The sequence below is a fragment of the Ranitomeya imitator genome, chromosome 3, assembly GCF_032444005.1.
Source record: "Ranitomeya imitator isolate aRanImi1 chromosome 3, aRanImi1.pri, whole genome shotgun sequence".
Taxonomy (NCBI): domain Eukaryota; kingdom Metazoa; phylum Chordata; class Amphibia; order Anura; family Dendrobatidae; genus Ranitomeya; species Ranitomeya imitator.
The window spans coordinates 104,918,969-104,937,639 of record NC_091284.1 but is presented as its reverse complement, the minus strand read 5'-3'; the positions used below and the strand labels follow the sequence as shown (position 1 = coordinate 104,937,639).

The window sequence follows — 18,671 nt, the reverse complement described above, 5'->3', positions numbered from 1 at the left end:
AGAACAGGATAAATGTTGGAATAATGCTTATTACTGTATATATTACAACAACTAATTACTGATGTTTAATAGTGCGAGTTTCTGTCTCCAGCGATAGTGTCATATTGCTAGTAAAGCACTGTTAAAAAAACAAACAAACTGAAAGTTCCTGCTCACTGTGTGTGTGTGGAGCTGAAGCACTTCATTTTTATTTCATTTTTATCAGCTGACAGACGAGATGCTAAGATCCTAAGCTATAAGAAATACCAGTTGTAAGCTGTTCTATCTTTGTTCCTGAATAAATATATATTCACTGTTGAATGGCTGGACAGTACAGAGATTACTCCGCTGCCGACAATAAAGAGCTTGTTAATCAAGCTAAATGGGCGGAGATAAAGGTTGCTGCCTAAATAAACTTTTTCATCAAAATCAGTTTTTTTCATGGCAGTCCTGATGAGACGATGGGGTGGTGTCCGGAGCGCCTTTAATGAATCAATTGGGGCATAAAGTGTCATGTGATTCACCACAAATCTTACTGCATTGGGGACGGGATCAAGATTTGTGGCATAAGGAACACCAAGGCTCATCATGAAGTTGATGAACAGGGTCCACCATGCCCCATCCCGCTCCTACCCCAGCTCCACCCCCTTTGTCAATGTCATGAAAAGTTTTGCGACTTTTCAAAGCTTTATACACCTGGTGTAAACGCTTTAATGAATTGAGCCCTTAGGCTCATTTCATGCGCAGAGAACTCAAAAGGATTAAAGGGTCCTTCTAAAATGGATTTGTAAAAAAAACAAAACACCAACCTAAATAGGGCCATGTGATCTATTCCATGATGTATATGGAGGTGTATGTATAGGGAGATATGGCGCCCAAACAGCTCATTGGAGGGGGAACTGATAATATGACTCCTGCTAGTCTTATATTGGAAGGATAGACCATGAATGTTCCAATGCCAGGCAATCTGTGTCTACAGGCTCATGAGTCCTGATAATGCAATTACACTAAAAATATATTACAACCACATACTTGAAGGGAATCTGTCACCATGTTTTGGCCAAGTAATCTGAGAGCCACATAATGTAGAGGCAGAACTCCTGATTCCGGTGATGTGTTACTTATTGGGCTGCTTGCTGTAGTTTTGATAAAATCATTGTTTTATTAGCAGGAGGTTATCTATCACTAACGGACTAGAAAATCTGCTGCCATGTAGTCCTCCATGTTCAAGAGTTTTTTATAACAGTGTGCACAGAAAGCAGCCAATCAGTGGTGTGGGCGAGGTTATACAGAGCTCAGCATTCAGAGAACTGATAACTCTGCAGCAGATAAAACAGTGATTTTATTATAACAACAAGCAGCCCAGTAAGTGACACATTTCTGGAATCAGGTTTCTCTGCCCCTACATCATATTAGTCTCGTATGAAATAACAAATACTTGGTGAAAGATTTCCTATAACATTTATATTTTCCTGTTTCTTTTTACTTTAGTTAAAAATAGTTAATTACAATCAACACATTAAAAAAAGGGCAAATCGTTCTGTGAACGTAGGAAATTCGGACTGCCTGTCTAAAATCAGCAAACAAATAGCTAATCAGTGGTCACTTAATGCCACGAGTCAGATTGTGTAAACCCCCCTTAGTGTCAATTATAAAGCGATTAATGATCACAAAGAATGTCAATATAATTTTGCATTTGTCTAATTTCTGTGATAACAGAATAGTGAAAACTGTTGTGACCAATCATTCTTACCATCCAGTCCAGGCAATACGGTTCTTCTCATAGCCAATACCAGGCCCAGTGGAGAACCAAACAGGAAAAAGTCGGACACCTCAAAGTCGAAACGGCCCAGGCTTTCTTCACAAAGATTGGAGCTACCACTTCTGGGAAAGTCCATATCATCCTTCAGGACGCTTGAATGAATGCTTGGAAAATAGGAAAATAGAGTAAAATAAAACAAACATGGTCATTCTATAATTAAAGGAACAATGTCGCAGTCAACTAAGAACTGGAAGTGTGAGATCAGTTTGGAGTTGCATAAAGGGTGTTGCTAAGTTAGTAACCATAGGACAGGGGATAACGTAATTGATTGCTGAGGATCACAGTGGTGAGACCCCCAGCGATCCCAAGAAGATCCCCATCTCAACGGATCATAGGCAACTCCATTCATACTCTATGGTAATGCTGAAGTATTAACGCTTGGCTGTTTTCACAGTTGCCCCATAGAGAATGGAGCAGAAATGCATGTGCTCAACTTCCACTCCATTCAGATGGGCTCTTCAGAAGAATCGAATCGCTTGAGGTCCCAACGGTGAGATCCCCAGCGATCATTAATTAATCTCCTACTGTATAAATAGCTGATGACTTATCAACTTTGTACAAACTCTTTGAATATTAGAAACAAAAAAAGCTTAATATCAACTCTATATAAAATCATGGGTATAAATTGTAATAGATAGAACGTTGAGCTTTGAGGAAATATTATTCTTATTTGCTCCTCACACAAGCCTTATGGCTATACTAGAATATAGCCTCGGGTGGTAGTCCATTTACAGAACACAGGGAGTCAGAGAGGTAACTAGAATCTCATAGTCCTCAATGAAAAATCGTTAACACAGACTCTCACCTACAGTACCATATTCCATTTATAATACCGGTGGTATAATGTGAGTCCAAGGAGTATTTGAGCCCCAAGAACACCAGAAACCTTGTTTGACTTCCACTTCAGAAATCTCTATCGCTAAGTCCCTGCTCATGGTATAAAGGACCTCCAGTCCTATAGAAAGATTTCCCTCCAGCTCTGAAGGCTAAGATGATCTTACGTGTAAGGTAATGATATTAACAATATTGTTAGATTAGGAAACCTAAGATGTAGAGAACTGGTCGAAAGATATCTCCGTTCAAACTATAATTGTGCTGTGTGGTAACAGCCGGCAGGACACTGACCCTTCTGTAAGAATAAGTAATTACCTGGACAGGAACGCATGGTGTTGTGTTATGGTGTCACAGTCATAGGTGGAAGAATCGCTCTGTTTCCTCAGTAAAGGCGGCCGGGGTTCAGCAATGTCCAAAACTCCTGAGATGTCAATATTGCTTTTGCTGAGCCGCTTCGTACCTCTCAGGTTAACGCTGCTCTCACTTGATAGTATAGGATTCTCCTAATGGAATGGTAGAAAAAAATGAACATAATAGAAGAGCCCTTGTAAAAGAAGGCAGTCATCACATTATCGCTAGATGCAGTAATAAAATGCAGCATTAAAGGGAACCTGACATCACACTGTGTGCAGAATTATTAGGCCTGATGAGGCAAGAGTGACTCTTCACAGACCAGATGGATAAGCCCATGGCTGAATCAGTACCGGATACAGACCTCCACTTCGCCAGCAAGGTGGATGGAGGTGGGTTACTTCTATGGGCTAGTATGAGCTAGTTGGAGCCTTTTGGGCTGAAGATGGACTCCCAATCAACTCTCAAACCTACTCCTAGTTTTTAGAAGACACTTTCTTCAAGCAGAGGTACAGGAAAAAGGCCGCATCTTTCAAGAAAATCATGATTTTTATGCAGGACAGTGCTCCATCACTGCATCAAGGTCTCCATTGCTCGGCTGACAGTAAAGGCCTTAAAGGGAATCTATCAGATAATACGGTATTGGCAGCATGTATCAGCTGACAGGTTCCCTTTAAAGATGGAAGAATAATGACATGGCCCTTTCCTCAACTGACCTTAAACCTGTTAAGAACTGGTGGACTCCAAATAAAGAAACTGATAAACCCCATGGATGGAGCTTATCACTGTTACTGAAATGAAGGGCGGCCATATTGGTCATTGATATTTTTTAACGGAAATGACAGAAATATATTTTTGTAGATTTTGATCTGTTTGGTTTTTATTCTCACTTTAACAGATGAAAATAAACAAACTACGACTATGTCTGAGTGTCCGCCTCCTGTAGGTGTACACACCCGAGAAAAGTACACGACAGAGCTCATGTTCACTCTGCCATCACCATTACATTCTATGGCCACGTCGGTGCATGGGTCCGGAGTCAGTTTTGCGATTTTGGATGTAGGCACTGACGAGAACACAGAACGCAATGTGAAAGCATCCTAAGAGGCGTAATATATCTTAGTAGAGGAATCCGCTTCTTTCCCCTTCATGACTGAACATTCATTCTCAAAATTTTCAATTCAATGGTAAAATCAACCAGGCAACCCCCACGTGTAATCAAGCTGGCTAACAGATGTAAATCATTCAGCTGCGGCAAGAAAAACTAAATCTCCGAGCACTAAAAAATACTCGGAGGACCCCCGAGCGTGCTCGAGAAATCTCGAGTAACGAGTATACTCGCTCATCACTAATTACCGTATGTATTAAAATATAATTATACCATTTGGGAATTTTACTCCTGGAAATGTAATATTCCTTATGTTGTGTTTCATTCAGCATTCACACACTATTCCAGGGGGAGGTATAGTCCCAATAGGTGTTTATTCATCTTTGCAAATTATGTATTATTTACAGAGTCGGACTGCGATGCCAAGGACCAAACATTAATATTGTCTCTAGGGGCCACTGCTTAACTACTGCAAATATTATATTACCCTCATTCACAAATTTATAGAATAATAAACCAAGTAGTTTACTTAAATGAATAATGAGCTTCTGCTTTTGTACAGTGAATCAAGTGTATTGTGCTGCACATATAGTGGTGAGGCCCACCAGGGAATTCCCCGGTTCTCCTATGGGCCAGTCTGAGCCCGATTATGTGCAGAGGATTTTGGCATTGATATGTGCCAGAAAAAAATAATGAAGTAAAAAAAAAGATGTCTATTCAAAAGCAGGTCCTTCTAAATTACAAATGAAAATATGTTGTGCTTATATATGTTTGAGGGACATGCTTAGCACCAACAGCCTAGAGAAACTGATTCACACTGCCACAGCCTCTGACATTTTCACTGCTTAGATGACAGCCACCCTAATAAAAAACAAACCTCATTATAATCATTGGGATCTGTCTGGTGCTGTTTGTGTTCATCACGTGATGTATCCTTTTCTTTCAAGAAAGCCAGGTCTCTGAGCGCTAGTGTGAACCCAGCCTAATTTCCAGTCAAGGTGTATCCTGTAGAAGGGGCGGTGGCACATGCATAAATTTATTTACACCCCCATGAATTCAACACCAATGTAAGTCCAGTAGGTGATACATGCCAGTTCAGTAGCAGAGGAGATGGACACTATATATTGAATTGGGAGCGGAACTGTTTGCTTCTATACATGTGTATGGTGAGATTCTGTCATTTGCAGTTACAGGTGCATCTCACAAACTTAGAATATCATCAAAAAGACATTTTATTTCAGTTCTTCGATACAAAAAGTGAAACTCGTATATTAGATAGAGTCATTACACGCAGAGTGATCTATTTCAAGTCTTTATTTCAGTTAATGTTGATGATTATGGCTTACAGCCAATGAAAATCCAAAAGTCATTATTTCAGTAAATTAGAATACTTTATAACACCAGCTTCAAAAAATTATTTTAAAATCCAAAATATTGGCTTACTGAAATTTATGTTCAGTAAATGCACTCAATACTTGGTCGGGGCTCCTTTTGTATCAATTACTGCGGCATGGCATGGAGGCGATCAGCCTGTGGCACTGCTGAGGTGTTATAGAAGCCCAGGTTGCTTTGATAGCAGCCTTCAGCTCATCTGCTCATCTTCCTCTTGACAATATCCCATAGATTCTTTATGGGGTTAAGATCAGGCGAGTTTTGCTCTCCAATCAAGCACATTGATACTGTTGTTTTTAAATCGGGTATTGGCACATTTGGCCATTTCCATCTCCTAAAAGCTTGCCGGCAGAGGGAAGCATGAAGTGCTCTAAAATTTCCTGGTAGACGGCTGCGCTGACTTTGGTCTTGATAAATACAGTGGACCTACACCAGTAGATCGCATGGCTCCCCAAACCATCATTGATTGTGGATACTTCACACTAGACCTTGGAAATCAAGGTCCAAGAGTCTGGAGGAAGAGTGGAGAGGCCACAATCCAAGCTGCCGGAGGTCTAGTGTGAAGTCTCCACAATCAGTTTTGGTTTGGGGAGCCATGACATCTGCTGGTGTAGGTCCACTGTGTTTTATAAAGACCAACGTCAGCAAAGTCATCTACCAGGAAATGTTAGAGCACTTCATGCTTCCGTCTGCCGAGAAGCTTTTTTGAGATGAAAATGTCATACTCCAGCAGGACTTGGCGCCTGTCCACACTGCCAAAAGTACCATTACCTGGTTTAAAAACAACAGTATCACTGTGCTTGATTGGCCAGCAAAATCGCCTGATCTTAACCCCAAAGAGAATCTATGGAGTATTGTCAAGAGTAAGATGAGACACCAGACCCAACAATGTAGACAAGCTGAAGGCTGCTATCAAAGCAACCTGGGCTTCCATAACTCCTCAGCAGTGACACAGGCTGATCGCCTCCATGCCTCGCCGCATTGATGCAGTAATTGATGCAAAAGGAGCCCCGACCAAGTATTCACATTTCAGTAGGACAACATTTCAGATTGTAAAATAATATTTTGAAGCTGGTGTTATAAAGTATTCTAATTTAGTGAAATAATGACTTTTGGGTTTTCATTGGCTGTAAGCCATAATCATCAACATTACAGAAATAAACACTTGAAATAGATCACTCTGTTTGCAATGACTATATAACATATGAGTTTCACTTTTTATATTGAAAAACTGAAATAAATTAACTTTTGGATGATATTGTATTTTTTTTAGATGAATCTGTATGTAAGGTTTAGTGTGGTCAGAAAGAACAGAGGGTCTGTTTCAATGTGATGATGGATGCATGAAAATTAGCAAATTGCTGACAATGAAATTCCTCAAAGTAAGACTGTGATAGGGAAACGAGATTATGGGCACTACAGGTCGCAGCCGTATGTAATGTGTAAGCAACGGGAAATAACTAAATAGGGATAAGGCTCCATGAGACTATAATTAAAAAAATGCAAGCTACTAGATTTGGGAAAAAAGATTTTCAGATCCTTTGGCTGCACAAGACATCGGGAGAATGCTGCAATGATCATGTCACGCCGGGCTTAAGACTCTGGGGATGCTGGCAAGTAGAAGAAGATTTTCACGTTCCTGCAAATATTTTTTACTCAACTCTACAAGCTGTCTTCCACTTATAAAAAAACGTTGTATATCCTAAAATTTTACATGTCTTCCAACCAATGCAAATAAGTTAACTATTTTTCAAAGCCAAACGTTATATTTTCAGAACAGTTATAGTATTTTAGCTAAATGAACCAAATGTCACTCTAGAGTCCTAATATTTGAGATCATTGAGCTGCTTTAGTGTAAATATTAATAAAACGTTAATAAAATGGATTCTATGCATACAATTCAACATAGGGTTAAAAAGTTTAATTAGCATATGTATATTTTTTTTAAATATAAATGCAGACACGTAAAATGGATTTTATTTCACTAATAGCAGTACCAGCTTTAACCACTAGATGGCAAACACACCACTGTCCTAGTTATAGTGCACAACAATTTATTCTCATAGTAAGAGAAGTCTAGACTCTAGACTTCTTGTTCTATACTATAACAATTATTTCTATGGCATAAAATTATAAACTTTATTTATAAACTGCTTCATTAATGACCATAGATTATTCTTCTACACAAGCTTACTTACTTATTAGGAACAGTAATGTGCATGTATAGGAATAGCGTACAGAATTATAGATTACATTTAGAATTACATTTAGAAGTAACTGACATACGCAGCTGAAGATTAAGGTATTTACAAACATTTTCTAAAATATTTCTATTTAATTCCCCTCCTGAGAGGGGGATTTCTGATACAGAGCAAAGAAACTGTATGAACAGCACATTGCATGTATCTGCTAAGAGGAATTTTATCATAATGTGACATTATGGGACAGAGATCACTTTAAGGGGTTGTCCATAATTTGCAAAACCCCTTATTAAATTAAACAGGGCCCCAAGCTAGTCACATCTGAAAACTTACAGGAGAATGTTTGTTTGGTCGAGAGTTATCTCTTCTAACTCCCCCATATACTATATAAGCTGGGGCTTATTTCACCTGAAACTAATTCTTCTCAACTGACTGATCCTTCTCCCCAATTGCCTGATCCTTCTTTCCAACGGCCCATTCTTCCTCCCCAACTGCCCAATTTTTCTTCACGAGTACACTTCTCCGCAATGCTTGATTCTTCTACAAACCTGCTTGACCTTTCTGCCCAACTGCCTGATCCTTCTCCCCATCGATCCAATTCTTTTTCTCAACTGCCTGATCCTTCTCCCCATCGATCCAATTCTTCTTCTCAACTGCCTGATCCTTCTCCCCATTGATCCAATTCTTCTTCTCAACTGCCTGATCCTCCCCATCGATCCAATTCTTCTTCTCAACTGCCTGATCCTCCCCATCGATCCAATTCTTCTTCTCAACTGACTGATCCTTCTCTTGAACTGTCTGATCCTTCTACCCAATTGCCTGATCCTTCTTTCCAACTTCTCAATCTTCCTCCCCAACTGCCCAATTTTTCATCACGACAACATAATCTTTCTCCGCAACTGATTGATTCTTCTGCGAAACTGCTTGACCTCTGCCCAACTGCCTGATCCTTCTCCCCATCGGTCCAATTCTTCTTCTTAACTGGCTGATCCTTCTCTTGAACTGTCTGATCCTTCTCTCCAACTGCTCAATACTCCTCGACAACTGCCCAATTTTTCTTCACAACTACATAATCCTTCTCCTCAACTGCTTGGTCCTTCTGCCGAACTGCCTGATTCTTCTTCCCAACTGACGGATCGTTCTTCCTACCTGCCTGATCTTTCTCACCTTTTGCCTGATCCTTCTCTCCAACTGCCTGATTTTTCTCCCCAACTGCCCAATTCTTCTTCTTCTCAACTGCCTGATCTTTCTTTCCTTGATAACATCTGTCATAGGAGAGTTAAGCGGTCCCCATGCACATCATATGGCCAGATGTTCCACTGAAATTAACAGGTTTGTCTGACTTTTGAATAATGTGTATAGAAACTTTTAAGCAGTGAAGATACATTCCCTGTTATTATCAATCACACTGCAATTCTCTGTTCAGAATTTAGTGGAAACTTAAATAATTCTTCCTTCATAAAAGCCAAAAGTGGCAGCAGTAAAATGCTGTCTAGATAAAATAATTGGACAGTGTTTCTTTAGCAAATGCAATGACAATGGCAGCAGCATTCCATTGGTTGGCTATGTGTAGCACCCCAGGAGTTCAGGTACCACAGTGGTATTGCCTTCCTCTCGGGGAGGGTGATGCCATGTCTGGAGACGAGGGGGATCCCTTTCGCAGGTAACCTGTACATGCAACATGTTCTGACTCCAGGCCAGAAGGGGGAGCTCTGAACCCGGTTTCAGGGGAGCTTCCCTAGTTATATATACATTCTGGTCTTGAGGAGGAGTTACTCTGGAGCAGACAAGGAACAGCGAAGGAGCACAGGAGAAGTCAGGAGCTAGAGGAGAGCTGCGAGTGAGCTCCCTCTAGGCTGAAGCACAGAAACCGGGCACCGGGAGCCTGAGGCTGTGTGGAGCTACATGTCCCACGGCAGAACAGGAGGGCAGGAAATTGAAAGTGACTTGCCCACATTACACCCTGAGGTACAGCAACATCCAGAGCCCGGAGTCACCGTGAATAGAGACCCCAAAGAAACGGCTTGCATTGCCTACCATGCAGAGACTGTTCCAGGACAGAGAGTAAGAGAGGACGTTGACAGAAGCCACCGTCAGCAAGGGACTATTATTTAGCGCATAGTGGAAGGCTCCCAATCTGACCTGGCAATAGGAATCCCACTCGTTTTCAGGCTGCCTGGACTCCATCGACACCTGTTGTGGGTATCTTGGACTGAGGCTGTCTACCATCTGTAAACCAGGTAAAGAGACTGCAACTCTGTGTCCTCCATCCTTGCCAAACACATTGCGAGCCCTGGGGACCCAGCTTCACCTGTGGTAAGCCATACCATCCCTGCTGCCATAACACAACCCCAGAGGACCCCTTTAAGCAGCGTCGGTCTCCCCTGACCGAGTACCACAGGTGACGTTATGAACTTTTATTACTTTACAAACCCCTTTAAAGACCGTCCCTTTTACTTGAGCGCCCAGGGCCACGGACCGGATCACTGCCGCTGTGACACATCCCTTTAAGTATCAGACCCGGTATCGAGTACCCCACGCGGCTGGCAGGTGCTCCATATGCTTGGGGTAGAAGTGCTTAGCTTCCATAAGGCACAAAAAGGCAATTATTAAAGAATGTGTTCTTCTCATGGCCTAAGCTGGATTATGCTTCATGCATCTGGAGTTGGGGCAGGAACTTGTATACATGGCATTGTGCTGTCATGCAAACAACGATCATGTATGGTGCCTCCTAAGAAATATAATAATAAATTATATATAATATGATACATTTCATATTAAAGGGAACCTGTCACCTCGTTTTGCTGCTATAAGATGCGGCCACTGCCTTTCGGGGCTTATTTACAGCATTCTATAATGCTGTAGGTAAGCCCCTGGTCTGGCCTGAAAGAGAAGAAAAACAAGTTTTATTATACTCACCCGGGGTGCGGTCTGGGTCCAATGGGCGTCGCAGGTCCCAGGTCCGGCGCCTCCCATCTTCATATGATGTCGTCATCCCGCTTGCTTCGTGCCGCGCTCCAGTGCAGGCGTACTGATCTAAGCTGTTGAGGGCAGAGCAAAGTACTGCAGTGCGCAGGCATCGGGAAAGGTCAGAGAGGCCCAGCGCCTGCGCACTGCAGTACACTGCAGTGCTGTTCGGGCCCCATACGCCAGTCAGGACAGTAATGTCCTGTGCGGGAGAATATAAGTGACAGATATGTGAAGAAAAAAGAATAGTTCTGTGATATAATGATATATGATATCTTCCAAAATGTATCTTCATTGATACTGTGAATTTATGAATAAAATAGAAGTGTAGTTACTATTCAAATAAAACATAAATGTAAGTTCTAATGATAGCTCGTTACCTAACATCACGTACTATGTATGAAAATAATAATAACAGTATCTGCCTTGGGAAATACATCACATAAGAGTTCAGTGACCCTTTCAGCTAATGTATCATACGAGGCTCAATTCCGGAGTGTGTAATGTATTGATAGCAGAAAATCATCTTTTTTTTCTCTGAAATGTCTTAAAAGCCACAACTGACACAAGGTGAAGGTCAGGTTTTTGTAAATTAAGCATACTGTAGATATAGTATGGATGGATATTGAGTTACAATTTCCAGGTTTAATGGGCAAAAAACATGCAATAAATAAAAGTCCTGGGGCAAGTTCCTCTAAATTTATAAAAATTATTTTAAGCTGAATCCCATTTATTATTTTTTAAGAAATTGGTTTGAAACCAAAATGGCTCTAAAAGGTTGAATAGTGAACATTAGGGGAGGACATACCAAAACTTTAACATATGCACCTGCACATTGCAGCTAAAGAGGTCCCACTTCAAGGAATTGATAATACCAGTCAGCAGTGCTCAAACTGTGATTAACAAATGGAAAATCAGGGGCTCTGTAAAAAAAAAACCACGGTCAGGTAGACCAACAAAAATGTTGTCCACAACTGCCAGGAAAATTGTTCGGGATGCAAATAAAAACCCAAAAATAAAATCAGCTGAAATACAGGACTCTCTGAAAACTAGCAGTGTGGCTGTTTCAAGATGCACAATAAGTGAGGCACTTGAAGAAAAATGGGCTGCATGGTCGAGTCAGCCATTACTGCGGAAATGCCACAAAGTGTCTCGCCTACAATACACAAAACAGCACAGAGACAAGCCTCAAAACTTCTGGAACAAGGTAATTTTGAGGGATGAGACCAAAATTGATCTTTTTGGCCACAACCATAAACGTTACATTTGGAGAGAAGTCAACAAGACCTATGATGAAAGGAACACCATTCCTACTGTAAAGCATGGAGGAAAAACTGAAATGTAAGGTCAAATAATAAACGTGTCTGCTCCTATTCACACAGCCACACAGGTAACCATCGTTTTAGGTCACTATTTATTCGTCCCTAGTATCAAATTGAGCTTTATATCTAGCGACTGCACTAGCAGTATGATTTATTCGTCACTACTCAGCACTTAGGCTGTTACCGGCGCAATTATGCACATTCTATAATCCATGCATCTGAGATACATTGCAGCGCTGCATAACTTTGTTCCCAAGCTATTATTTTCTGAAATAATTCTGTCCTGTGTTTGCCATTGCTTGGACGTATATTTGCATTTACCACAGGCAGTTGTATATTATATTTCCCTTGGATGGTACTATATCTATTCTGGTTACCTGGTTTTTACCTTTAAGCATTTGCTGTATATTGCACAACTGACACATATTTAGTCTTCTCATACATTGTGTACTAGCAATTTTTACCACTTGCTGGACTTATATGGCAGTATTACCGTATTTTCCGGCGTATAAGACGACTGGGCGTATAAGACGACCCCCCAACTTTTCCAGTTAAAATATAAAATCTTCTTAAAAGTCGGGGGTTGTCTTATACGCTGTATGTCGTCTTATAGGGCCGGTGACTAATGTGCCTTTTTGGGGGGGGGGAGTGGTCCCGATGACGGAGGGGGCGTCTCACAGGGAAGTTTGAGTGGAGTATGCCCCATTACCTCACATTGTAGCTGCAGCCAGCGTCAGCGTGGGGTACTGGGGAGCGGCGGCGGCTGCTCATCTTTGTGCCGCGTGGGTGCTGTGGGGCGGCGGTTCCTCTCCCTGCAGCGTCGGGGCTCTGTGCTGTGGGGCGGCAGCGGCAGCGTATCTTCACGGAGAGTCAGTCGGGGCTCCTCCGGCATCTCCTGAAAGCCCGGAGGCGCCGGCAGCTCCATTGCTGCGATGCGGTTGCCTCCGGGAAAATGGCCGCTGGGGGCGGCGCATGCTCAGATTCAGATCTCGTCTCCCGAGATCTCGGGACGAGATCTGAAGCTGAGCATGCGCCGCCCCCAGCGGCCATTTTCCCGGAGGCAACCGCATCGCAGCAATGGAGCTGCCGGCGCCTCCGGGCTTTCAGGAGATGCTGGAGGAGCCCCGACTGACTCTCCGTGAAGATACGCCGCCGCTGCCGCCCCACAGCACAGAGCCCCGACGCTGCAGGAAGAGGAACTGCCGCCCCACAGCATCCACGCGGCACAAAGAGGAGCAGCCGCCGCTCCCCAGCACCCCACGCTGATGCTGGCTGCAGCTACAATGTGAGGTAATGGGGCATACTCCACTCACACTTTCCTGTGAGACGCCCCCTCCGTCATCGGGACCACTCCCTCCCCCCCCCACCATAGATACCCGGCGTATAAGACGACACCCGACTTTTAAGAAGATTTTCAGGGGTTAAAAAGTAGTCTTATACGCCGAAAAATACGGTACATTTACAATCTTATTTGATATATTATACCTGTTAGTACATTTGTGCACAGACACCTATATACCCGCCATATAGCGCACTCTGCACACTTATTTTTATTACACACTTATACACATGTGTTTTACGTAATTTTCGGGTGTTAGTCATGTTTGCAGGACATATATATTTATGTTATATTTATTACCTTACTTGATTTAATATATCTGGATGTACATTTGTGCACAGTCATTATGATACCTGCCACATTGTGCTCTCTGTGTCATTATTTCCATCATTGTGCATGATTAGGCCATACAAGTACTGTGCTCAGTTTTTTTGATTCATTCTTTTGGTTTTGTGTGGTTTATGGGCAGATACACACTGTGTGTCATCAGTACCATATTGCCAATCCCTTCTTCCTTCTTTTGTTCCTAATATCAATAATGCAATATTATTGCATTTGTGTTTATTATTTGACCTTACAGTTCGGTTTTTCCTTTTTCCTTTGCTATCTGCATTTTGCCGAATGGGCTGCCATTCTTCCCATAGCAAGCACCTTATCACTTGTTGTCGTATACTCACACGGGACAATTTTTATTATTTTCTGTTCCTTATGTTGCTTGTGAAGTGTGTAACTCTTCATGTAAAGCATGGAGGTGGATCGCTGATATTTTGGGGATGTGTGAGCTATAAAGGCACAGGAAACCTGTTAAAAGTTGAAGGAAAGATGAATGCAGCACGTTATCAGCAAATTCTGGAGGCAAATTTGCGCTTATCAGGCCGGAAACTGCGCATGGGATGTACTTGTACGTTCCAACATGACAACAATCCAAAAAACAAGGTCAAGTCGACCCGTCATTGGCTACAGTTGAACAAAGTGAAGGTTCTGGAGTGGCCATCTCAGTCTCCTGACCTCAATATCATTGAGCCACTTTGAGGAGATCTGAATTGCGCAGTTCATGCTTGACAGTCCACGAATTTACAGGAACTGGAGGCTTTTTGCCAAGAAGAGTGGACAACTTTATGATCTGAGAAAATAAAGAACCTCATCCACAACTACCACAAAAGATTTCAAATAGATAGATAGATAGATAGATATGTGACGTCACAGTAGCATTGCTTTCCTCACGGGAAGAATGATGTTACGTTTGGAAGCAAGCGATGAAGGATACCTTTTATCATGTTTATCAGACCAACATAGAGTGTCAGAAGGTCTGAAGAGGCCGTGTAGTCTGAAGTACTACAGCTCCTGGAAAGAGACATACAGAAGGCCGAACGTTGTTCAGTGAGAGTGAAGGAGATCGAAGCACAGGAGAGGATATATCAGGGGAGACCAGCTATGAGCAGGCTGCCTCCTTCTGAAGGTCAGATAACTGGTAGCCGGACCACCGAGGTTGTAAGGGACTCTACGACTTACAGCAGAGACTGGCAGGACAGCTGAACTGCAAGTTACCTGTCCGCCACACACACCTAAGACATAGTAACACATAGAGCCCGGGGGGTGATAGAGTCCCTGTAAAAAGGCTCGAGTTACCTGTCATGCAGGTATTGTCCTATCCTATATGGGGGACAGAGAGAAGAACTGTGAGGATCTTATCTGAAGCCATAGGCAGTAAGGGACTACAACACCACAGCGCTAGAGGAAGGCTTTTAACTCCACCTGGTAAAGGGGACTCTGGATTCGCTTCCAAGCCGGCCGGACCCTGCCTGCCCTGTGATTTGGTATCCAGGACTGTGGCTTCCTGAAGTCTTCAGTAAACCAGGAAAAGAAACTGCAAACCTGTGTCCTCGTTCTTTACTGCACCATTCACCATCTTCCATCTACACAGCTGGAGCCCTGGGGATATACTTCAACTCTGGGAAGTTATACCATCTAGCTGCCATAACATCACCCCAGTGTACCCCTCTAAGGAGCGTCGGTGCCCACTGACCGAATACCACAGGTGGCATCACGAACTATATTCAATTATCCCCTTTTACATGGGCACCCAGGGCCATGGACCGGGTCGCCACCGTGACATCCCCCTGTGAACACCGGACCCGGTTCCGGGTACCCCACGGCCCTGGTGGACGACTCAGATAGATAGATAGATACTGTAGATAGATAAGTAGATCCTGTAGATAGTAAGATGGATAGATAAAAATAGTATAGCTTGCCTGTAGGAGAAATCGTTCTAGAAGTTCTGTTATTACAGAAGCATCAGCACTGAAGACAATCTGCTATCGGAGAGAAAGTGACTACAGCTGTGTTCTAACAGAAGAGAGGGAACCACATAGAATGACAAGTGTAATGTCAGCCAGTAAGATTTTATAGCCAGTGAGGATGGCATGACTGAAGTTCCACTGTATCTGTAACATGGCAGATAATGATCACAATGCACGGCTAGTGAAATAGGAAGGACAGGCCAGCAGCACAAGTGGTTGGTCTTTGAATGGAGAAGCTATGCAAAAGTCCAGTGATTTTACACCCCACATTTTGGAGACCTATTTTTCCTTGCATTATAATTTATCAAAAACAGAAATGGATCCAAAATAAACAAGTAAGAAGAATAATAGATGGTTTGGATAATTCCTTTTGATATGATTTACTCCTTTAATTCATTAGTTTGGAAAATGGATCTTGCTCGTTTTAATGCAGCCTTCTGGCGGACAGCAAAGTTCTCTAAACTTCTGTATTCTTTATGTTGTATGTATATGCATATTGATTTTACAGATAAGTTCCTCTGACTTTTGAGAAAAGTTATCTTTGCAGTTTTTTGTTTGATTCAGTGAAGCCCCTTAACAGAACTAACTGTTCAGGGTACAGGAGGATTAGAGACATTAATTTTTGCTGACGATGTGATCTTTCAAAAATATTTAGAATTCTGTCCATGTACAGACAGGGATTATACAGTGTTCAAGGAACATAAAAAACACTCTGCAGCATATAAGGTTTTTTCATTGTGGCTCTTCCAAAAAAGACTAAAGTTAGAAAGACTAAAATGTTAATATCATAAGTGGACAAAATCATAAAGGTTGCCAGAGGGCACACTATAAAGTAACATGGAGCCATCTGGCTGCTTCAGTGTAATCAATCAGTGTAATCAGGTATGGACTAAGTTATCAAGACATACACCAGTTTGGTACCGAAATCCCATTGTCGTGAGATGCTCCAAATGTATTAAGAGAAACATGCATACTAAAAATATTTTGGGCAGGCTGAATGATAGAAAATGGATCTGAACTCACTCTGAGCTGTTGTGGATTTCAAACATAATTTAGAACTATTTTACAGAACATATTAAAGTAAATTTGTTCTGTGGGGGTTGGTCACACACATTAATATAGTGACACGGCCATTAATTGGCATATAGAGACATCGGTGATCTAGTCTTGCCGGAAGACAGAAGAGAATGCGCGAGATGGGGAAAGAGAAAAATAAGAGGCACAGGGAACATGGCTATTTTTTAACCATTTGCCTGGCCCTCTGCAGTTCATCAAAATGGCAGCTCGAGCTGGCTGCCATTTTTCTGAATGATTTACAAAAAAAAAATCTGTATTCTGGAAAATTAAATTTTCTGTAAAATTCAGGGAGAATTATATTCCCCTCAAATAAATTCTCACATCTCTAATTACAGGTGGCAGATGAGGTTTAACAATGATAAATGTAAGGTTATACACATGGGAAGAAGAAATCAATATCACCATTACACACTGAACGGGAAACCACTGGGTAAATCTGACAGGGAGAAGGACTTGGGGATCCTAGTTAATGATAAACTTACCTGAAGCAGCCAGTGCCAGGCAGCAGCTGCCAAGGCAAACAGGATCATGGGGTGCATTAAAAGAGGTCTGGATACACATGATGAGAGCATTATACTGCCTCTGTACAAATCCCTAGTTAGACCGCACATGGAGTACTGTGTCCAGTTTTGGGCACCGGTGCTCAGGAAGGATATAATGGAACTAGAGAGAGTACAAAGGAGGGCAACTAAATTAATAAAGGGGATGGGAGAACTACAATACCCAGATAGATTAGCGAAATTAGGATTATTTAGTCTAGAAAAAAGACGACTGAGGGGCGATCTATTAACCATGTATAAGTATATAAGGGGACAATACAAATATCTCGCTGAGGATCTGTTTATACCAAGGAAGGTGACGGGCACAAGGGGGCATTCTTTGCGTCTGGAGGAGAGAAGTTTTTTCCACCAACATAGAAGAGGATTCTTTACTGTTAGGGCAGTGAGAATCTGGATTTGCTTGCCTGAGGAGGTGGTGATGGCGAACTCAGTCGAGGGGTTCAAGAGAGGCCTGGATGTCTTCCTGGAGCAGAACAATATTGTATCATACAATTATTAGGTTCTGTAGAAGGACGTAGATCTGGGTATTTATTATGACAGAATATAGGCTGAACTGGATGGACAAATGTCTTTTTTCGGCCTTACTAACTATGTTACTATGTTACCATGTTACAAGTATTGTGCATTTAGGAAAATGCTTCTCAAATCTCTGCTCCTCTTACCGTATGTAGAGGAGAGGTTTTGTCTATGGGAGCCTCCAAATCATTTTTTTTCTGATTGAGGGTATCGTGATATTTATGATTGTTTTTCCTACAAGAGTCTAGTAATTCAATCAAATCCATTCTCAACAGGAACCTGTGCCGATATTGTTTACTTTAGGTTCGATGACACATTTCATGGATGTACTAATTATTCACTATGACAGGTTTGGAAAGAGCCACCAGAGTAGTCTAGTTGGCTCAGGAATATAACCAGTCATTTCAATTTATGCTGTAAAGTTTCAGGCGATGTGATTACGGTAGATTAGGACTTAATTATTGCTTGTAAATTGAACAACTGACATGGCAGTATATGTGAAAATTTTTTTATCAAATTTATCTGTGTAGTAGAGTAAAATATTTACAATAATATTAATAATGTATCTTACAATTAAATCTTTATGAAGCAGCTCACCGGTTTGTCACTCACTGTAAGGCTGCCTTCTGATGGTGGTCCTGGCTAATTTATTTCTTCATCTTCACATTTAGCTGCTACTGCCATTCCTTTGCTAAAGGTTATAATCTAGGCAGGATTGTCAGGAGCAAGACAGTCTTTTAATGCATCTCATCTAATTACTTACTTTGTCAATACGGGGCTTGACATTACCTAATACTCTCTTTTCTACTCTATAGATTTATTTCATCCTGACGTCAGTACTTGACATTACAAAATGTAGAATAATGGATTTACTGCAAAAGATAGGAGGTTTTAGGTTACATT

General features: G+C 41.8%; 1 protein-coding gene across 1 annotated transcript in view; it reads right to left on the bottom strand.

Moving 5' to 3' along the window:
- The window catches only part of PITPNM3 (PITPNM family member 3), an 876,999-nt gene that overhangs the window by 105,559 nt on the left and 752,769 nt on the right, over positions 1-18,671 (bottom strand). The window contains exons 8-9 of the mRNA XM_069761259.1: positions 2,951-3,138; positions 1,733-1,905 (exon numbers count right to left, since the gene is read on the bottom strand). Coding sequence (XP_069617360.1) covers positions 1,733-1,905; positions 2,951-3,138 — 361 coding nt within the window. The remainder of the gene's footprint in view (positions 1-1,732; positions 1,906-2,950; positions 3,139-18,671) is intronic.